Genomic DNA, 23,400 nt, shown 5'->3' on the forward strand with positions numbered 1-23,400 from the left:
GCAGTCGCAGCGTCAATCGCATTCGCCGTTCGCGACTCGCGTTCAGATTCGGTCGATGCGTGATTGCGTGCGGTTTGTGCAGTGTCTTGTCTTGTGTAGTAGCTTTCTCTGGCTTCGCCCGCCTTTTCCTCCGTGTCGAAGAGAGTCGAGAGAAAAGGAGAACGATTCGACAAAATTGCATGCGCGCGTGGAGCGAAGACGAAGACGTGTTTTGCGCGAACGAAATTAAGTGGCTTGTACACCAAAGAGTAAATATTGTGAAAGTGCCGTAGAAGGTGAGCTCGCGAGATGAGTACTCCGGTGAAGAAGGTGCCGATTCATCTACAGGTGAGTGTGTAGCACTTGTAAGCTCTCTGCTGTGCAGGCGTTTTGCGTCCCAGAAAAAAAAGCGTTGTTATTTTTATCTGCGCGCAATGACGAGATGGTAGCGAGATGAGCGGGGAACATGGTGTCGCGAGAAATTGCGATAAACTACCGCTCGATAAAGTCGTTGGATTCACAAGTTCCATCCTCTGTTCCAAAATCACAATCTCGTCGCCGGGCTTTAACAAAATTTTCTTCTGTTTTCACAACCGTATAAAAACTCAAACATACATGTATGTTCTAAGTATGAAAACTATTGAATAGCATTTCATTTTTTAGATGAAACATGTCAGTGAAACATGTCAGTGAACTCGGTCTTTTTCGGAGCATTTATTTTAGAAATAAATTCTTCGAATATTTTTATCATCGAAAATTATTCTAGGAAATTTGAGGGAAATTTTTGAACGAATATTTTTTTTTTTTTTTTCAATACTAAATGTCGAAAATCATAATGTATATATCGTTGATTTACTAATAAAGGTTTTGTCGCTTTAACGTCATTAGCTCTGACTTAATTAATTATTTCACTTTCTCAAACTGAGAGTTAAAATCTTTTCAATTTAATTTACTCGTTTCGCGTAAAATTACACTTTATTAATTAATTGTACCGATTTCTGATTACATTTTAAAATTCGATTTATTTGATATAATTAGAAATAGTTTGCGCGTAATATGTAATCAGCTTTATATTATTTTCCCGGAATCATTTGCAGCTTGTTTTAAAATGTGATAATAGAGTTAGTACGATTATTAATAATGTTAATAAATTAATAAGTTCGTAAGTACTAGATACATATTAAAATTTTAGTTAGTTATATAAAATCATCGCTGTGCAGAAATCCGCATTGATAAGCCGGCTGATAAACAACGATATTTATAGCTTGGTAGCTTGTAGCTTGTCTAAACGGTATCGTACATTTTTAAATTGATATCGGTTAATAGTTGATACAACATATAATCCATAAAACAATTTAATCGGCGTGGGGATCCGATCGTGCTCCGATCGCATGAGGACTCTTGCGATACCGTTTATCCTATTGAGGTTATCGTTTGCATATGACATAATGTGCATTTGATGGGACTAACGTCGCTGCTAGAGATTACTTGATCTATTTTTCGAATTTTATGTATATTTATGCGTGTTTATATCTTATTATATTGATAAGTGATAAATTGTTGACATTAACTTGGTATCACCATTACAGCGTGATTTATTTATGACACGCATCGTATCAGGCATTTTTTAATCAATGAAAATGTTTATTACTCGCTTGACGCAAATACGATACAATTGTGATGACATAAGGTTTAAGATATTACACAATTTTCATAGAAATAAATTGCTATTTTTTCAACGAATTCTGATGTAGATAAAATTTTATTTGTTTTTTTTATGTTTATTAAATTAATAGAAAATTTTATTGTGTTTTAAGTATTTATCAAATTTCTCAAGTAAACAGGTTAATTACTATATTTAATTACTATATTTGAAGAATGTACCTCGGCATTTTTTTTTTTTTTTTACATCGTGCTACTATTCCAATCGATATCAATTTGAGCATTACAAGTCTCATACATATCTTATGAGGCATGAAATTATCAATAATTCTTTACCGAAGAACCGACGCGACGAGACAGCGAAGAACTGCAGCTAATTCACTATCGGTTTTATGACTATTATTCGATGTATTCTATTATTGTTTATCACATATATATATATATATATATATATATATATATATATATAACTATATATAAGTTGAAGAGTCCAAACTCAAAAATATATGTATAAAAGTGTGAAATGTATGAAAATTACGAAATTGTAAGAAAATCTTGACATCTTGATTTTGTTTCACATTAATGATGTATATAAATGATACGTTAAATTTTTAATAATTATTGCTTGAATATAGAATTGTTACATGATATTTACAAATGTCGATACGAAAGATAAAGATTGTAGTGTCAAGTAATATTTACGCTGCAATTTTGTGTATAACTATTGTGAGGCACCGATTTAGAAAGGAAGGGCAACATTTGCGGAAACTGTACACTGTTCGCGTTTCTATGATGCGCCAACGTCAATAGAATTAGAAACGATAGAATAAAAAGAAACCTCGTCATTAAGTAACGTCTATGTCGACTATTAGGTTAAAGTCTATATTTCGATCCTGAATAGTATTGAACGGCATCGAGATATAAAATGTAACGCACATTTGTAAGAAAGAAAAGAAACGTTAACCGTTGTAATGTACAATTTAGCTCCAACACGAAAAATTCAAATAAGGCAAAATTGGTGTCTTATTGATCCGTAGATCATTGCTTAAATGAAACAATATTAATTTGTTAATCGTCTGATAAAGACAACATTTTGTATCGCAATTGGTGCATGAAATTGTCAAATTTTTAAACATGTCCAATTAAAATTTTAAAGACTACGAAGAAAAGGCGATATATCAACTAATTATTCTATAATATTGTACGACATTGTTAAAAATTATTTAACTGTATTTTTTAGTATTCATATCAAAATTATCGTACATCTTATATTGCTATAATGGAGAAGATCTATAAATTATTTTTTATTGGTTAATTCTAATTTGTCGATGCTAAAGAAATCTAAACTCCGATTTTAGCATCTCACCTTTAATTAGTACTTGCTAGTTATCATCTATTGAAAGCAGAAAGCTCTCATCCTCTTTCTCACCGATTCTACGAACGGAACAATCTCTATACCGTTAAATTCAAGCGTGTTATCCCTCAAGCGTTAACTGTATTTAATTTAACAATCGCAACGTTGTTTATTAGATCAAATATGCATTTTCTTTTATCATAAGGATTTTCCAATTTCTATTTTTATTATATTCATCTCAGCTTATCTTTATATCGATTCTTTTTCTTCCTAATTATCTGCAAGTAATTACCTGCAGATTCTCTCCCTTGAAAGAGGATAAAAAACAAATTGAAAATTTGCGCATAACATGCATATCGTCGATACTTTCCTCGACTATACAATAGATTTTGACGGAAAAGCTCGTGTGTCTAGGATTTGTAATATAATATATGACATAAAGGAAAATGCGCAACAGGGAGAAATCGTACGGCACTGGGACCCGGCCAGAAGTGACGCGGGGCCGGCGCTCCGCGAATCAATAGTTCGTCGACTCGACTCATCGACCTAATGTCGGGGAAACTGCCAGTATCCTCTTTAGAATACATTTTGCGACATTATCTTCCAAATAAAACCGATATTATTCAGGCTACTATTCAATCCGAACTCGCTAATCCGCGAGTTGTTTCGGATGACGACGGTTTTCGCGAGAGTAAAAATAAACCTAAGAGATCCGACGCTCCCATGATCCCTTTTCGACGAGAAGAAACGCGCGACGAGATAAATCCCTGACGAGATAAAAATATCGTTGATATAGCAGTAACGTATTATCGTTCTCCAATCATTCAACAATCTTTTTTATCTTTACGATCTCGCGAGCAAAACGAGAATACGAAGGCGCGATTTGCGACGATGTGTGCGATGACGTGATACACACGCGGAAGATGTACAATTACAATTTACATGGAAGACGTATAATTAATGAGAACTGACCTGGTTTTATTCTTCGTATTACGTTATACTTCGTTTCATGTTTGTAATTTATTTCAGAGAACATCTTGTTTTTATTGTCCCTAATTAGTCAATAATATAAGCCAATAGCGCGTATTCTCGTTTTAATTATTAAACACAGACTACTCATTCTATGATAGCTATTATTATTTTTATCGAGCATTATAAGAAACCAACAGCCAAGTTATATACGTACCTACTGTAATCGTTAGTCAAAGCAAACTGAAAGATTTTTATTCGATTCGTTTAATTAATTAGATAATAGTTAAGTTTGTAAATTACTTATTATTGAATTAATGTTTATAAGTATTTATAGTAAATTTAATTTAATTTTATACTTAGCTATTCAGTCTATAAGTCGCATCTCACGTTTAAGCGTTTAATGTTGACATTTGATTCCAAGCGCGTGTAAGATAATATTCTCTCTATATCAGTATATTATTTTCATACGAGTCAATAATACATTATATTCAGCTAATCGATTTTGATCAAACGTATATAAAGTTTTATTCTATATTATTTTCATCTATTTATTCAATCATTAAAATCCTTTTCTGAACCTAGGAGGAATTCTAGCATTTCTTGACAAAAACTCAAGACTTGATCAATTATTAATCCATAATTTATATTGTTCTAAAAATGTGCTAGCTTCACAGAGACGGTGAATTGATATTGATAGATAGGTAAGATAGACTATTGTGATGTTGACGTGATCGCGCGCGTTACTAGATTAAAAGATCGACACATATGGTTTTCGAAGCATGTCGCGGTACTATTATTCACGGCAATTTTCGTTAGCTATTTATCTCGCTCTGTTTCCTTCTTCTCTCTTCGCGTTTATCTATTCTTAGAGTTTTATTCAGTTATTGTTGATCAAAGCAGTCTCACGCAAAATCCTTTCTTACTGCACGTCATCGCGTTTTCACGATGATGCGGTGTTAAATTTGACTAGGCCAACTAACAATAAGTCGGTCAATCGAAACGCGCGTTGCTGGCACCAACATGCAACGTAACGTATAAACGGCCCACGGTAGAGGAAGCCAGGTGTGACTTATGTTCACTGTTTCCGGTGCACATTGTGTTGCAAATGTAGAGTAGACAGGTGAATTGTTCGCACTGCATAAGGCCTATAGAAATTAGACATAAACAAAATCAGTATATTAACGAAAATAACTGCAGTCAGCTTCTTAATATTAAGAAAATCAACTGAGAGAAACAGTCAAAGCGTGTATAGAATAATAAATAATAAATTTTATTATTAGTTTCTCATTAAAGTGGGATGTGGGAAACCTCGGAAAATAATATATTTTGCGTAGTTCACGCAATTCAATGCCAGTCTTGTACGCGTATCCTACATCTTCTTGCGCGAACGTGGTAAAACGCGATCGTGGAATACGGTCCAAGGACGCCTTAGTCGTGATGACGACGACACCGTCGTCTCAAATAAATCTCTCGTAGGTTTCATACGCTGTCGTGAATTAGATATACATACGTCCACGTACGATGTCTCTCATTAAGAAGCAACACGCAATTACTCAATAGGCGCCGATCGTACGATAGATTGACAAGAATAGTTTTAGCCTTGCGTAACATTGAGTTTTTCAAACGCGAATGATTTGAATGTGTACATACTTGTTAAGTATATACTGTATGCACTTGGAAGAAATATTTGGAACAAATGAATCCCCTTTTCTTAAGAAGCTTTAATATATACAGTATTATTATTATTTTTGTTCTAATTGTTCGTGAAATTTGGATATTATTATGCTTGCGTTTATTATAATAAAAAATCACATTTATCATATTCAATGATGAAGACATACATAGTCTTTTAAGGATAAAAAAATTGTTAACCATGCGTCTTTAGTTTATACAATATATATTTTTAATCATTTTATAGTCTTCTTGGATGCGAGACATACCTATAAATGTATCAAACGATTATGCAATATTTCAAGTTATTTGGCCATGTGTCTCACGCTAATGTTTGCCGAGTCACGATATGCATCGTGATACACTGCAGTTTTTATTAGTTGTTTGAAGTTACCGGTTTAGAGGTAGAGGATATCCTTTTCATTTCTTATAAAGATAAAAGGTAAAATATATCTTGATATATTTCCTTTTTTTTTTCACGCTAGAACGTAATCTTAATTATAATTTTTTACAATCTAAATAAGCATCCTGCGTGTATATCTGAAAAGTCAACCTGACATTACCTTCAATTAAATTAAATGAGCGGTGTAAATTAGGTGTGAGTTGCAGTTTCTGAAAATATTGCTCCTATTAGCTTCTTCCTTGTTGATAAAGGAAACGACATGCCACATAAATATTGCAACAAAGTAACGGAGATTCGCTGGGAGACCGATTTATCTGCATTCTCGCGCCTAGTACCGAAAGTCTAAAAGCGGAATCCAATTCTCATACTTTGCGAGAGACCTTGAGAGATGGAGAGAGAGAGAGAGAGGGAGAGAGTGGTACGTTCTAACACGCCAAATTGCCGCTTGCGATCTAATCGCAAAGAGATATTTGCGATAAGGGATTTTCGTTTACAACTGCGTCTATTCGTGCCGCGGCGAATTCGAGACGTATAGACGGGAAATGTCGGATGCTATTGATTTTAACTAGAGCCCTGGTCTGGCTTGACGCAACTCACATTTTGTGATATATGTATTAACCCCGCTTTTATAACGAATTGCTTTATAAATTAAACAATAATTTGTACACTGTATATAAAATATTTTTATGAGAAAAATCTGAAAAATTTTGTATTACTATAATAAATTGAGAGATTAATTATATCTAATAAGTTATATTTTCTATTTAATCGCATTTTTTTAATGAGATTGTAAAAATTTATTCTATTTGTTTGAAATTAGTTCTTTTATGCTACTAATTTAATATAATTCATTAATTTTAAAATTGTGTATTATATGATGCATGTGTTTTTAGATTACATCAGATGGAAATTAGGATGTAAAAAATCCTGGAAAGTTTGTTCTTTTGATTAAAATCTGCACTAATAACATATTATTAATTTCATCTATTATATAATTATAATTAACAACTTGACAGAGAAAGAGAAATTAACAATGAAAAAATATTGCATAATTTACTGACTTGCGAGTGTCGAGAGAGTTAAGTCTCAGCAATTGATACTTTAAGGTTTTAAGAGTTAATGGGATTTTATTGCTCTCTTGAGGCACTCCCGCGAAGATTTCACTCAAAAAAATCACACGATACACGCATATACGTGCGGACGTATCTTGAGAGCGTGCTCGCCGAAAATACTCACGCACCAATTTCTAACACATGAAACACATATGTTCTCGGCCGCTGCTAATACTAGACTTTGAAGACGACAAGGTCTCCGCCTACGTAAAATACATCTGCCGATGGCCTCTCGGCACATAAAATTCGAAGGTCGAGCATCCGCGTTTCTACACTTTCCATAAAGTATCTCCTATAATACACGTACCCACGCTATATATCTTCTGTTCTGCATTTAGTTTTACATATTAGGTTAATCGAGATGCATTCGCTGTTGCATCAATTCTATTGAACGTTTTCAATTCGATGCAACGAATGTCCTTAGATCTATTAAAAAGTATATCATCAGATTATTTGAGAAATATCCAAAGCCACCGGCCTTATAGTCTGCATATACGAAACTCGCATAGCAAATGATGTAGTCGATTATTTATGATTTCACAGTTATATAGGTATGCCATGAGTATCTCTTTTTAAACGGATTGCAAGTGGCATTTAATCTGTTTGTATATCGAATTGCTTTCTGAGGCGAAACAATACGGAATTAGGATCGGTGACGCAGAAGAGCGGCTAAAATATAATTCGCTCAAGATCGAAGGGGGTCTCTCGTGGAACTCGCCCGGAAGAACTCGTTGCCAACATGACTGATTTCATGGGGCGCAAAGAGGTCTAGACTAGCTGGGGCGTGGGTAGCAACAGCCAGGAATTGTTCTTTTTTTTCCCCCTGACGCCCTGTCGTCGTCATTCCCACCGTCACCCTTCGTCGTCGGGGACGACTGGACTTTTATATTTTCCCCGCACGCACGCGAGGGCGAAAAGCACAAGAGCCCTTTAAAAAGATGCTCGTCCATGCACCGATGCAACCTGCGGTGTGATATACGCAACCGTCTCTCTTTTCGCAATTTGTTCCTCCAAGGAGATAAAGATCGTACACACAGGATGCGATGTTACGTCAATAATGAAGTAAAGAATTAGAAATTACGTTATATTATACTTTTTCATTTCATACTCGTTGGTCATCGAGATCATTGACATCGAATAATAGTTAAATCTTTTGATATCAGTTTCTATATTATGAATATATCATTTATACCGGAGAAATGAAATATCTTATTTATCAGTTTGTAATTAAACTTCTGATACGTTTATTTTTATTTTCGCCATTGATATAATAAGCATTATATACTAGTTGAATTTTTCGTATGCTAATTTATTTACATTTTTGCTGCGAAAATGAACAGAAGTATATTTTTTGTTTGTTAAAAAAAAAACCCACAGGGTAACTGTTCGCTTATCGAATCACGCACATTGCGTACATGCTCTAAATCCGTATCGCGTACATTGACGGAAGTGCGTGAACCGTCGTTCTCTTATACATTGCTGATTGCTAATACCGTAGTACACACAGCGATGCGCACGTACGCCGTACGCGTTAATTGCGTACGCCGGATGTTGAAGTCTATGCACGTTGCGTTATACCAAGGACAGTATATTTGGGCGAGTCATGGTCGATAGTGGAAGAGGTGGTTCGCTGACTCCGTTAAATCATTTTACGACTCGTTAAGCTCGTATTTTTAATATATTACTGTAAACTCTCGTTAAACTAATGTAAATATTTTTTTATTCTAGAGCGCGCAGAACAGATTGCTAATTAAAAATGGCAAGGTTGTGAACGACGATGGGATAATCGACAGCGATGTCTACATCGAGGATGGCATCATCAGGTATGTAAATACAAAATGCATTTTGATCACGCGACGCATAATATTGATTTATATTTCACGTTTGTATGACGCATCGTTTGCGAAACGTTGGGCTTGGAGCAATTTGCAAAGCGCAGACCCGCTTTTCTCAAAGATAGCGAGGTTTGCGTTTTAACTTGTAGTATCACGGTATATTCAGCTCATGCGTCTAACCGTCACTCTACATACATAGGTAAACGAAATGCGATACATTCGTCGTCGTCGTCAAGGTAATTTTATCACTTAGAATTGAATGAGATGTACGACGACAGATAACACGTTTATGCGTTCGCTGTGATTCATCAAACAAGCGTGACCGATCATTTAATCGTTAGATAATCAGTAGAAATCGTTCAAGTGTCAACGTCAACTGAGATTGATTTGACTAATCGAGCCGCACCTTGGTGCGAAATGTATGCTCTTTAATTGTTTTGCAAAGGACGAAGAAATTATTTGACTAAAATTTTCATTTTTTGTTTGCAGACAAATGGGACGTAATCTCATTATTCCGGGTGGCACGAGGACCATCGATGCTCGTGGAAGATACGTAATGCCCGGTGGTATAGATCCGCACACGCATTTCGAGTTCGAGTTTATGGGTACCAAATCGATAGATGACTTTTATCAGGGCACGAAAGCCGCAGTCGCTGGCGGTACCACGATGATCATCGATTTCGTGGTATCGCGAAAAGACGAGAGCCTCCTGGAAGCTTACGAGAGATACAGACAGTCGGCCGATCAAAAAGTATGCTGCGATTATGCGCTGCACGTCGCCATCACGTCTTGGAGTCCGAAGGTAAAATTAGAATATATCTTTTATTTTATAATTTTTTTTCTTACTATAATTATATAATGGATACATTGCAATTCCTTTCCCCCCTCCAAGTTTGTTAGAACATAAAAATTATCTGCTTCTAATCTGATTAATTTTTCCTAACTATTGACTTATTGCTTTCTAATTATTTTGAGATAGGTATATTAGATATTGTATCTGATTAACATATCGCAATATTCTACTTTTATGATAAGATCAATCGTCAATCAAGCTCACGCTACAAGTGCAATATGCAATATGCAAACGCCAAGTCATTCTATATCAAATACTCTCTAGTCTGCCTTTTTAATTACCCGAACGAGATAATTGCAGAAATTTAACACGAATCTTCCTAAAAAAGGAAATTTATTTAGATTTAACCTCCTTTTCCCCCGCCGTTGATTCAAAGTTACAACATTTCAGAATATACGACAATTTATGACATTTATATGTTTGACTTACACGTTGATTACGTTAACTAGACGTCAATTGACGTAATGACAATTTACATAATTCCGGATGCAATGTAAATTACAGTGCACGAAATACATTGGATTAAATTAATCCAATTCTATCTTTTGTAGTTTTCGGTTCATTAAGATAGATGTAATTCGATATAAAAGTTATTTAAACGAATATCATGAAATGTCAATATTCCCTGATACTAATAGTAATCCAATTACACTAGTGATTAATCAAGATTTAATTATTCACGTTTTCTCATCCAAATTATATTCTTATTTTATATATATATATATATATATATATATATATATAATATGGTGACGCGAATAGAGAATTTATTCTTAATTAATTCTTATTTATTAAGTTAAACTTAATTCTATTCCGTAGTTTAGTTTTAGCGTGATCCGAGTCTATTGCATTCACGATTGATTATCGACATTCGAAGGCGATTGGATCAGTGCGATTCCAAATGTAGGAAAACTAACAAACTCGTTCTATAAATTGGCGACTGTTGTGCAGCTCTCGTAACTATGATTGCCGATCATGCGGCTGGAATACCGAGTGATGGCGAAGAAAACTGCACGTATTGCCTGAGGACACGAAAAAAGAAAGCGATTTGCCATCTAATCCCCTTATTTGCTACTGTCCGTCGTACAAACTTGAAAGAAAGCCGCGTTCGCGATTCATTATTCATCGGTACTCATTGCCTCATCTGTCTACAGGTCAAAGAGGACATGGCGATTTTGGCGAAAGACCACGGCGTCGGTAGCTTCAAAATGTTCATGGCGTACCCTGACATGTTTATGCTTAGAGATCCGGAGCTGATCGAGACTTTCAAGGCGTGCAAGGAGATCGGTGCCGTTGCTATGGTGCATGCAGAGAACGGTGATCTTATCGTGGAGGTATATATACTTATATACAGAAAGATGACAACGCTAATATGTACACACTTACCTGAGATCAAATCTGCGCTTTATTTCTGATTATTAATCCTCGCCGATATCCTCTAGAGATATCTACGAGATTTTATTTCAATATCTTTCTAAAAGCATAAAATATAAGAATAATTTATATACATACTGACTTTTAAATGTCTACTTTTCGAATACTGTGAATCGACGAACAAAGGAACATAAAAAGAAAGCTAAGCCATAAAACTGCTATGTGATTTGAAAGTTGTATTGAGTAGTAAAGAGTTAAGATACATTGTTTGAAACAGGATTTTAATGCAAAATACAGCATACGAGCTCTCTCCTATCGTCATAAACTTGTTCCAGAATACGAAGAAATTACTGGCCGCAGGAGTAACCGGTCCGGAGGGCCACGAGATGTCACGTCCCGAAGAGGTCGAAGCGGAAGCTGTGAATAGAGCGTGCGTTATCGCGAATCAGGTAAGAGCTGGAACGCTTCGCAATGATGTCGTTGCTAAAACATTAATATCTCTTAGTCAGTCTCTTAGTATATTCGTTCTTAGTTATCTGTTTTGATGTACATCGTACTTTGTCTCGAGCTTGCAAGATTTTTACATTTTATTATTTTTGAAGTTCTGCTACAGATATACATACTTGGCACGCTACCTGTAGCGGTATTTAGTTCTCGGACAATCATAAATTTCAGTAGATTAGAAACTAGGACGTTGCTTTTCATGGCATGTACCCAATGCTCGAAATTCTCGAATCGTACCGAGATCTACAAATATTTATGTCACGCGGTAAAATGTGATAATAATGCCTAAAAATGTCTATATCATTTTATTTTATTTTTCCCGATAAACCCATATCTTATTTTTCTTATATCTTTTTAAATTTTATATTTTTGAATTCTATCTTTATACACACTAAATACATATATATGTTGCTTATTTTCTCTCTCTCTCTCCTACAAGAGAATTTTCCGGCAACTGAAAATGTGTTTAAGCATTACTGTTGCATCTCTCACCTACTAGTACTAGTATCAAAATTCTGCATGCTTAGGTCAATTGTCCGCTGTACGTAGTGCATGTGATGAGCCGTAGTGCTGGCGAGCAAGTGGAGGCCGCGCGTAAGCGCGGTGATTGTGTCTTCGGTGAAACTCTGGCGGCTGCAATTGGCACAGACGGTACCAACTACTTACACAAATGCTGGAGACATGCCGCCGGCTATGTTCTAAGTCCACCACTCAGACCGGACACGGATACGCCACGAGTACTCATAAACATGTTAGCTAAGTGAGTCGAAGCCAGCGATGAATTTAGGATAACTTTGACATCGAAAATATAAAGGCTAGAACGTAAATTTATGAAATTGTCTAAATGTAGAATCACATAGGTATTTAATACGCAAGCAGATAATTTGAGGTTTTACCGTTAGTAAGTCGGATGTGTGTATTACAAACCAATAAAGCTATTATAGGTAGAGTCAGTACAAACTACTAGTTGTAAGCAGCGATATTTAAACATAGATCCGATGGCGGCATTCCTAAATAAATTGTATTTACCAAGTATAGCATCTTGTCTGCAAAAATAGGAAAACACTTTCTTTTGAGATCGATATAATGGTCACGTATCAACATCATTTCTACTTAAAAGGAATAACGCAGGTCTTTTCCTAAATAAGTAAACGTACATCGAAGGAAGAGTTGAATTTGTATAAGAGAAAAAATATCTTAGAAAAACTCGATTTTCTTGTTGATTTTATCGCTAATTATCTTTATATTCTATCGATCAAATTATGTTTTTCAAGTAATGTTGTAGCATATGTACCTATGTACGTTCGGCCCGAGTCTCGTGTGTATGCGTCATTAATTTCGCACCCTCCACACATTTTTTGTCCCGCTGATTAACGGAAATAGGTTGCAATTGCAGTAATAGTAATTCAAGTTTCTACGTTCTATAGCTAGACGCTTGACATACGCGTAAATTGATGCGTGACATATGCGTAAATTGCACAATTTAATGCCGTCCACAATTCTGTCCGTTCGCACTGAAACATATTTATTCAACAATATCGTCGAAATTCCACTCGCATGCATTGAAAGTAGCTGTCGTTATCTTCGTTCTCTCCTTGCTCTCTTATTTTTATTTATTTGCCTGTATACAAATTTCTCTCACGATTATTTTTATTAGTCTTAGCATTACATGTGTGAAAATCATTACATAAAAGTTGATCTGAAGAAAAATATGTTTTTTAATTAGAAGCTTTTTACGAAGTATTATCTGTAAATCGAGCACGGCTGTAAAAGATTTGATAGCTTTTTGATTTGTGATTTTGACTCTTATACATTTGTAGAATCAATACGTCTCATAAAACACGTTTAGAATTAAAATCACAAATATTGCATAATTTTATACGCATATGATATACATTCTATTTAATTATTTGCTTTATTTAGTAGAAATATACCATAAAAGTTATAATATTTATATATTAGTTTTTATGGGATATAAGTCAATATAAGATAATAGTAATAATTTTAATATTGGAGTGTTTTAAAATTTTTATTGAATTTTAATATAAACTATTTTCAGTTATAAATCGTTTTGTCTAGTAGATAGTAGATAGAATGATAGAGAGAACATAGCAATTCAATGAGAGGACAAAAATATCGCGTTTAGGTGAACAGTCCGTTGTACATAACGGCGATTTCAAGCAAGTCGGCTGCCGATGTCGTGTCGGCGAAGCGGTCGGACGGTATCATCGTTTTCGGGGAAACCTTGGCGAGCACCATCGGTATCGATGGTAGCGAGCAATACGGCAAAGACATGGAGAGAGCAAGGCGTTTTATTACTAACCCGCCGTTGCGGCCTGATCCAACGACACCTGCCTATCTAACCGAACACCTGGCCCAGTAAGTAGATTGCATAAAGAATACCTGATGTCTCTGTAATGGCTGGGTTGTCCCTTTTCGCATTGGATTATTTTTGTATTAAAGGCTCTATAAAAAGATACTAAAATTTTTTTGTTAAGAAATATTTATTTCCAATTGAACGAAAAAATTGGAAATGAAAGGAAAATTTCAGGTTTTGGCACATCGCATATATTATTATGTATCATTTTTCTTTTTATTTTATATCCCCATATGTATTGAATTAAATTTTTTTTTTATTTTTTTTTAAGAATTTTCTTTTCGATTTAAAAACTATTGCGTTATTGTCTTGTGTATTTCACTCAAACGTTCATGGCGATAAATTATAATAACAAAATGACGAGAATGACATAAGTGTAACTCTTGGCCTGGATATTAATAGCTACGAGAGGATGTGTAGGAAGTTGCCTGCATGGTGCAGCGCATTAATGTCGATTAAATGAATGAAAGAAAAACTGCTGGTTTAACGACTATTATCAAACGACTACCGTCTCTCAATTTTTAATCATTTGATGTTTATTATTATTTAATTTCGTATTAGTAGTTTCGATTAATTTAGCCTTTACTCGATGTCAAAGTAACTGCGATTTAGTTTTCCTTTTTGGAGTTCAATCTTCAGACGCATTAATACGATTGTTTTTCAGAGATAATCTTCAAGTTATCGGCAGTGACAATTGCACGTTCAATGCCGAGCAAAAGGCGTTAGGCAAAGACGATTTTACGAAGATACCCAACGGTGTAAATGGTGTGGAGGACAGGATGTCAGTTCTCTGGGAGAAGGGTGTGCATGCTGGTATAATGGACCCTACGCGATTCGTTGCAGTCACCAGCACGAACGCCGCCAAAATCTTCAACCTATACCCTCGAAAGGGTATTATAGCCGTCGGTTCGGACGCCGACATTGTCGTCTGGGATCCCAACAGGAAACGCACCATTTCCGCCCAGACTCACGTCCAGGCTGTTGACTTCAACATCTTTGAGGCAAGTTCAGTTAAGTCATCCGCTTTCGATGAGGAACGATAGTTGTGGATTGTCTACCCGCATTGTATGTAGACAACTGTTTTCGTTGTAAAAAAAAATGTGGGAATGCAAGATCTATCGTATTCTCAGCGCGACGATATTTTTATTCAAAAAGATATGGGTTATGAATTATTGCTAATTATACAATAATAATAATAATAATAATATTTCACGCGGCTGTAGTTTAACTATTTAATTAATATTTGAATATTAATATACAGGGTATGGAAGTAACTGGCGTACCTGAATACGTGATTGTCAGTGGACGCGTATGTGTGGACGAGTGTGAGCTCAAAGCGGTTCACGGTTTTGGAAAATACGTAAACGCAGATCCATTTGGCAGTTATGTCTATGATATGATAAATGATAAGGAAAAGGTGAGACATATCAATTTATTTTCCATTTCCCTTTTTACCATTACTTTTTCTTTGCTGTGTGTTACTTTTACATAGTATTATTAACTATATATATTTTTTAATTAAATTTAAATTAATTTAAAACTCGATTAAGGATAAAATTAAATAATTAATCAAAATTGAAATTATATTGCAACTGCGTAGATATTACGTGGAGTCGCAAGAACTGAAGCAGAAGCGAAGAGACATGCTGAGGAAGACGCTGCGATTGCAAAGGCTAGAGAAGCAGCGAGAGCGGCAGCTGCGGCACGAGCCAATCAAAACGGTTCATTTTACGACAGTCCAAAGATAAAATTGCAAGCCCCCACTTGTGTACCTACTTTACCAGAATCCGCCGTGGTGACACCATCCACGAAGGGTCCAAGACTCGAAGGACAAAGAAATCTACAAGATTCTACTTTCTCTATCAGCGGTGAGTCTTACTAGAGATTATTTTAAATCTTCAGATATATGTGGTATATGTATATTTTTTGGTGGTCTCATACTAATAAGGGATAGTCCTAAATTATCCGACCTTTGATATCGTAAGTCAATTGTGGGAAATATATTTATTTTATTTCATTTGTTGTTCATTCTTCATTCAGTGGGATTATAAGCGCGTTTTTCTTACAGAGGATATCGAAGAAGCACGAAGGGCATGTATTCGCGTAAATAATCCACCGGGCGGGCGCAGTGCAGGAGGCTTTTGGTAATTTTTACAAAAAGAAAGAGCATTAATCTTTGTGTATAAGGATCACTTAATGCGAAAACTAAATAGGACTTCACCTCTCTTCTCTTTTCCTTCTACCTTTATCATACTCGTTTTATCTGGTTTAACACACATAGATACACACACTTTCTCATTTCAAGGAGTATCAACCTGCTTTCACAGGTTTGCTACTCACTAAATATTACACTAATATCATTTTCGCATTGTAATCCTGTCGACCAAGGTCTCTTCCATCGAAGGAGGATACGGAAGTCATTGGCCAATAGGTTGTACATTCGTATATTCATATTCGTTCAACTTTCGCTTCATTATCGCTTCATTGGCGTACTGAATCATTTATTTTGACTTATTCCCGATTTCTATATTTAGAAATTTTCTTTAATTTTTTTGACAACGTTATATTAATAAATTTTCTTTAAAATCTCTTCCGTTATTTTTCCTTCAAGATTTATTTATTGTTGCACACATAAAAGTATACGTATATGATTTGTATTATGTCATAGAGCACAAGATATGTATTTAACATCTAAGCAAAATACTATATTGGACGAAATGTTTTTGAAACAAAGACTTATAATTTATAAAAAAGATAATTATTTTATATGTGATTTTATATATATATATAATATATATAATGTATTTTGTAAAATTTATTTCCATGCAATCGGCAATTATAATTATTATGAACAAATTCTGATGATTCCAAGATAAAGCTTAGAACAAATTCTTTGTTATCTATTATTAATTTTGGTACTGAATAAAATAATTTTTTTCTTTACTTCCATTATATTACGATTTCTTTAATTTTGACAAAGGAAAATTTATAAGGATGATCAGGATGAGATATCTTATCCTGTGAACAAAATCAGATGTGATATTAGTCACAATTATCACATTATTAATAAGACAGTTATTTGTTTATTGTGCAAAGAGAATTTATGTTAAGAAACAATTGTGGCTCAAAGAATCATAGAAAGACGTAGTATTTTAAGTTACGACACTTACATTAAGCCACCAATAAAGTTATATTTATTTATGAAGTTTTTTATTAGATTTTTATTAGATTTTATTAGATATTAAATTTTTAAATTAACACTTTGAATATATTTGAAAATATTGAATTTTCATTGATATAGTATATAATAATAATAAGGAATAATAAATTGTATTCACATAATCGTCGTCATCATCGCATAACAAGTATTAATTGTGTAATCATTCATGTGTAAAAGAACCGTTAGTCTTACGACTAGAACTTATGCAAGTCAAAGTATGAAAGACCAAAGCAACATTAGAAATCAAAAATTTTCTAATAGATTTTCTATCGGAATTCTGCAGACATTTCTAGGCATCTCTATTGGTAATCAAGATGTGAGATATGTTTATTTGAAACGAAAGAGAGAGCGAGAGAGAAAAAGAGAGAAATTCATATAATTTAATGTAACTTCTCTAGAAGTTGCATCAACGCACAAAATTTTTTGCGCAAGTTTTTTATCTCTTAAATATGTATCGTGTATCAATTTTATGAAATTATTCCGAATTATTTTGCAAAAGATTTATACATTTAACAAAAAAAAAACTGTAATAAATATTTCATTTCGAGCATTATAAGTACAATGAAGCAAAATATAAGACAATTATTGATTCATAAAGTATCTTATATAGCACATAAATATTTTAACGTGTTGTTATCAATTAACTTCACAGAAGAGTTATACTTTGCGTGTAATGCTGTTGATATTTTATGCCAGTGTCAAAGATTTTTATGTTATCACTGTTGGATAACTACGGTGATCATAATTTATTTAAATGGCATATAGAAGAGTGCTTTTAAGAACAAATAGCATATTATAATTATCAATGTGTTCACGTTATGTGACTTCGTGTCGAGTATTCGGAAAGAATGTATAGTTTATCGACATGACACATCTAGAGTGTCCTATTTATGTCTGTTATAATGTATGTGCTTTTAATAAATATAGTATAATATAATAATAATATAAGTCACGTAATTCATGATTTTCCTTAATATTAACTTTAAACAGATTATCGTAGATCTAATATATTTATCGTAACGTAAAAAAGATAGAATGAAGGTATGTAGGAAAGATATATTTCACTGATTGTTATTACCCTTTTTATAATTAATTAATGATTTAATTATTTGGAGGATAAATTGATAATACTTATACCATATTATATATTGTATTTATGTCATACATACTATGATGTATATTAATTTAATTGCTATTTTCTAATATCACTGCATTCGATATTATATTCTTTTTGCAATATTAAACTTAATTACACTACATTACAATTAAACATTTAAATTTAACTTAAAGTGCATCAACTTAATATGTTGCTGTTGAGTCTAGCGATTTTATTTATTTTATATGTGTATACATACACACACATACACATATAATAAATCTGTTTCAAATTAAATGCTTCAATTGAGTCCTGGACTCAAACAACACACTGGGAAACAACTTGCGTGTACGCCTGTGCGTGTGTGTATATTATACATTTCTCTGTTTGTTTCTATGAGTAAGTTCGTTAAAATAGATAAATTAATAATATTGCTCGCAAAAAAGAACATCATAGTTAATGTATTATATATAATGCATGTTTGCTAGTTTACTAAAAACCTCACGCTTTACCGATGCGCTTTAACTGATCGTAATAAATAATTATCACAACATATAAGATAAAATAAAATAATTTCACAATAAATTTTTTCGATGGCACGGTACCTTCCTATGGAAAATTATGAAAAAATATATATTTTTGTATTTTATCTTCCATTTTTCTAAATTCGCAGTAACAACGAAGCACCTGCATGTTTTGTTTCAATATTTGCATCATTCTTGCAGCCTTCCAATTCACATACAGAATATAGAACATTATGATTCATTCTTGAACTTCATCCTTATCATTTAACTTTTCTGCTCTTCGTCGCGCTTTATCTAAAATTTGCTTGAGCTCTGACGATCGGGCAGTTTTGTACTGAAAAAATTCGAAAAGTATTATAAAAAATGCAGGATTTGTTTTCATTAAAGTATATCTACATATATTTACCTCACATTCATTTTTCGCTAAAGTTAATTGCCCGTTGAGCCTGCTTCCCTCAGACAATCCGCACAATTGTTCCAGTCGCCGTCGTGATAAATTGAACAATTCCGTACCATTCATATCCTCCAATTGTTTGCAAATTCTGCAAGTAAAATATGCTTATATAGATTAAATAATAAATAGATTACGAGTTCTGTTATATCAGGATTACATGCATTCAATATACTTTTGCGAGAATCCTTTGGTTGCTAACCAAGTTTGAACTTCTCGAGGAGTCGAATGTTGGTTCAACCAAATTTCCTGCGAGTTGTTATTACTAAAGTGATTCGCTTTCTTCTCTCGAAATATCCTCAGGACAAACTTAAGCTCCTTTTGAACTTCTTCTTGACTGAAGATGCCTTTTGGAAGTATGTGCCACAAATATATTCAATAATATGATAATTGCTAATTATAAAAACTTTCATTTAATTACATTTAATTACATGGTTCATCCTATTGCAAGTGAAATCAAGTTTTAACAAATATAAGATAAATTAACAAGATAATAACGATTATTAATGTGGAATTGTGAAGCTGTAAATACTTACCATTGGAGAATTTATTATTTTTGGGAGTTTCCGCTTTATGAAGCATAAAAGTTGACAGCAAAGATTTTTCGGTTTGAAGCAGTGAGGTAGATCCTATTGGTGTCGGCGGTGGCGGTGGTGGAAGTGGTGGAGGCGTTGGAGGTGTCATCGATAAATCTAATGACGGCGTAGGTGATGCTGGTGCTGATTTTAATGGAAGTAGTATTGATGCTGATTTCAATACAGATAGTGTTGGCGCTGATTTCGATGTGGATAACGTTGGTGCTGATTTCGATGCGAATAGGGCTGGCGTCGATTTCGATGCGGGTAGCTCTAGTTGTGATGTCGGCGCAGGCGGTAACGCTAGCTTGTCGGGTGTTACGTCTAATATTATATCGCGAGGTGGCGAGTGCACTTCTACGATGCTTTGTTGCGTATTAAACTTTCCGTTCGACTGAGAGACGCTCTCGATGGAAGAAGTACTAGATCTACTGCTATTACTGATGGCTCCGTTGTACGCACTAACGTCGTCTGTAAAACAGTTTCGCAAAAAATTAATTTGCATATAATAATCCTCGCGAGATAAGAAATTATCGCACGAGTATATTCATCTATGGATAAATCATAACGCATGGACGAACTATTAAAATACGTGGAAAGGCTATAACTTACCCCCAAAGCTTTCACATAAACTACACACAGTCTTAAGTGTATTGGACGAGCACTAAGCATATGTAATTTAAGCGCCATAATATTGTAATATTTTCGATTCTACAAGTCGAAATTTAATTTCTAATAATATCAAGTTTATAAATCGCGCTTCGTCATATATGCATGTTTATCATACAAGTTGCGTATTTACGTCACTGCACTATAAACAAGGTATCTTTGAATAAAATATAACAAAACGATATTATAATTACGTCTAATAGTCATTGCGATTCACAGGAGACAAGAGGAATGACGATCAGGACAACGACGATTTCTCGCACAAATATAATGTTTATTAATAATAAGTGATGTACACACACATAAAAAAATTACAGTATAATGAAATACTGACGGATCGCATTCCCGGCCCGTGGACACACACATAAATGTCAAACTAATACTCGGATCGATCGCGAAAAAAAGATAGAAGATAGCATGTAGTCGTACTTTTTTTTCCCTTTATACAAATCCTCGTTTATGTAAATCCTCATGAAAAGTATACGTCTTTAGACATTACCATGTTGTAAAGAGCATTTTATCGATATGATTACGATGTAACATCACAATCTAACAATAAATAAAGGAATATGAAGAGAATACATCTGTAACAGAGAAAGAATAACAAGAGCTTGTACTGTTTGTCCACGTTTATTATATTGCTTATTTGACTTCTCGGTCGACTAGTTATTATTATCTCGTTTAAGTCAACACTTTGATGTAGGTTTAAATATACGACAATAAATAATGCAAGTCGCAAAAAAATAATAATAGCATCAATTTGATAACATCAATTCCGTGTTTTACGCTTGTACCTTTTCTGTTTTTTTTTTTTTTTTTTTAAATCGGTAAGTAAAGATTTAGAATCAGAAATACATTTATCGAGAGAAACTTAGCTCTCGAGTTACAACGAAATTGATATCAATCGTATGATATGAAGACCTATTGCAGGAGATCTCGTTCGCCAATTTCTTGTATTTTTGTATCTCTCATACTTATTTTTAAATTTTGTGAAAATATATCGTGTATATCATTTTTTTTCTCATTCCTCTTACAGCTCTTTTTTCCTCGTATTCCCTTCGACTGTTTGTACAAGCTTATTTACATTGATACATACAAAATGCATGCGACAATGACACACGTACAAGCAGGATTGGCAAAAAGATTTGTTTCGTCAATAAAAGCTATTGATAAAATAAAGAGATGAACGTGAAAAACGTATTGTGGTATCAGAAAAATCATTTTTTCCTTTTTCCTGCACATTCTCCCAGAGAATTTTTATCAAGAGCTTTTATCAAGATGAATTTTTGTCTCGCAATGAAGCCCCAGTATATAAGGACAAAGGACAAACACAATTATAATTTCCATGGAAATATATATCTAATGCGGATATAATATATCGTCCCGACTAATTTAACCGTTTACATGTAAGCATGATACTTAAATCATTTTATACTCCATATAACTTGCATTGCTTTATTATTAGTAAATACCTACTTTTTAACGGAAGAAAATATCCGATCTTAGCGGGTCTAAGATCTAACGCCCAATAATGTAACATTTTCATATATATAATAATATAATATGTATATCGATTCTTTTTTCGGTCGTTATAAACTACACAGCTAAATTTGGTTAGTCGATAAATACAAAAGATAACATAGTTATATATGACGATACAATCGAATATCAGAAATATAGCATTAGAAACTATAGTTGGTAACTCTCAACCACGTTAAATGCTGGACGATTGTCATTATCGATATTTTCACTTAATTAAGCGCGTTGCGAGATTCGTGATTCAATGAAAATGCTTTTACATGTGGTTGATAGTCACTGCTACCCAATAGCTAACAGATCTCATTATTAATTAATTTCACACTAAACGTGGTCCCAAAATCTTAAATCTTTTATTTAAAGTGTCTGACAATACGTCATATTACGTTGGGAAGTAGATCCCCCTCGATATCTTTGTTATATCGCCATTGCACTTTCATTTCTGATTATCATTAATTACAATGTCTGTATCTGTGATAACGGAAACATCCGTGATAAAAGAAAGTCAACAAAAAAAATCATCAATCTATATGTTTGAGAAAATAAAAATTATTGTAAATAGTCATATCATATGAAATAAATTATTATAACTTGATGCAATTAGAATTCTTCTTCATACTTATTATTAACTCTTTCAACAACCTGACCGTGCAGTTTGCTGCAAACGTTACAGGTCATGCAAGAGATAGGCAACGGCCTTGACTCCAAGGAGGAGGATGAGAGCAAAAACAAAATTTACCGGTATCACTCTATGAACGATACATATATTAGAATAATTGCTATGCGAAGAGCTTAGAATACCACGTCCCCCCGTTACAATCGTATGAATGGCTCACACAGTCTACACTCACATATGTACATGCTCAAAAGATAATCGTCAGATATTACAATATCCCTTCACGAGTATGCTAATTGAAATGCTAATAATTAGACGATGATCTAACGGTTAATTATGCTACAATTCGTTTACAGGCTAACGTGATGCGCATTCTCTTATGTATATTAGCTTTGTTGGATTTAATAATATATTGACTTTAATGTTACGATCAGATCAAGACAGCATCTTTCGATTTTGGAAGACATTCGTTATCGCTAAAGAAATCTTATTTATATATAAGTGGCGATTGAAAATTGAAATTTATAACTTGACAACTTTCCTAATTATCAAAAATTGTTCAAAAGTGATTAAAAAAAAAAAAAAAAAAATAACAGGTATACAATCGCGAATTCGAT

General features: G+C 33.8%; 2 protein-coding genes across 8 annotated transcripts in view; one reads left to right on the forward strand and one right to left on the reverse strand.

Annotated features, from left to right (window-relative positions):
• LOC105449352 (dihydropyrimidinase) lies at positions 1-21,404 on the forward strand. 5 transcript variants are annotated; one of them, XM_011688649.1, is made up of 11 exons: positions 1-327; positions 8,882-8,976; positions 9,478-9,790; positions 10,996-11,175; positions 11,551-11,664; positions 13,866-14,098; positions 14,761-15,097; positions 15,358-15,513; positions 15,697-15,964; positions 16,165-16,240; positions 20,851-21,404. In XM_011688649.1, exons 1-11 carry the CDS (start codon positions 289-291, stop codon positions 20,864-20,866), a joined length of 1,827 nt encoding a protein of 608 aa, XP_011686951.1. In that variant the 5' UTR covers positions 1-288; the 3' UTR covers positions 20,867-21,404. The 5 variants fall into 5 exon arrangements, with proteins under 5 accessions (XP_011686951.1, XP_011687138.1, XP_011686870.1 ...); XM_011688568.1 differs by lacking the exon at positions 13,866-14,098 and adding an exon at positions 12,247-12,479 and having other exon boundaries at positions 3-327; XM_011688836.1 differs by lacking the exon at positions 20,851-21,404 and having other exon boundaries at positions 16,165-17,039.
• Positions 17,845-23,400, reverse strand: part of LOC105449211 (epidermal growth factor receptor kinase substrate 8-like) — a 21,721-nt gene continuing 16,165 nt past the window's right edge. For all 3 annotated transcript variants that reach the window (XM_011688446.1, XM_011688276.1, XM_011688367.1), the window contains exons 7-10: positions 19,924-20,433; positions 19,563-19,734; positions 19,343-19,478; positions 17,845-19,270 (exon numbers count right to left, since the gene is read on the reverse strand). In XM_011688446.1, the coding sequence (XP_011686748.1) occupies positions 19,175-19,270; positions 19,343-19,478; positions 19,563-19,734; positions 19,924-20,433 (914 nt within the window). In that variant the 3' untranslated portion in view covers positions 17,845-19,174. The remainder of the gene's footprint in view (positions 19,271-19,342; positions 19,479-19,562; positions 19,735-19,923; positions 20,434-23,400) is intronic.

Source organism: Wasmannia auropunctata, unplaced genomic scaffold (genome assembly GCF_000956235.1).
Source record: "Wasmannia auropunctata unplaced genomic scaffold, wasmannia.A_1.0 LD336116.1, whole genome shotgun sequence".
NCBI lineage: Eukaryota > Metazoa > Arthropoda > Insecta > Hymenoptera > Formicidae > Wasmannia > Wasmannia auropunctata.

Bases quoted from the DNA above. Each gene is read 5' to 3' on its own strand.
- LOC105449352 (XM_011688649.1), top strand. From the start codon at position 289: ATGAGTACTCCGGTGAAGAAGGTGCCGATTCATCTACAG. The intron at 11,176-11,550 runs GTATATATACTT...AACTTGTTCCAG, and splicing joins ACGGTGATCTTATCGTGGAG to AATACGAAGAAATTACTGGC. The intron at 15,098-15,357 runs GCAAGTTCAGTT...ATTAATATACAG, and splicing joins TTGACTTCAACATCTTTGAG to GGTATGGAAGTAACTGGCGT.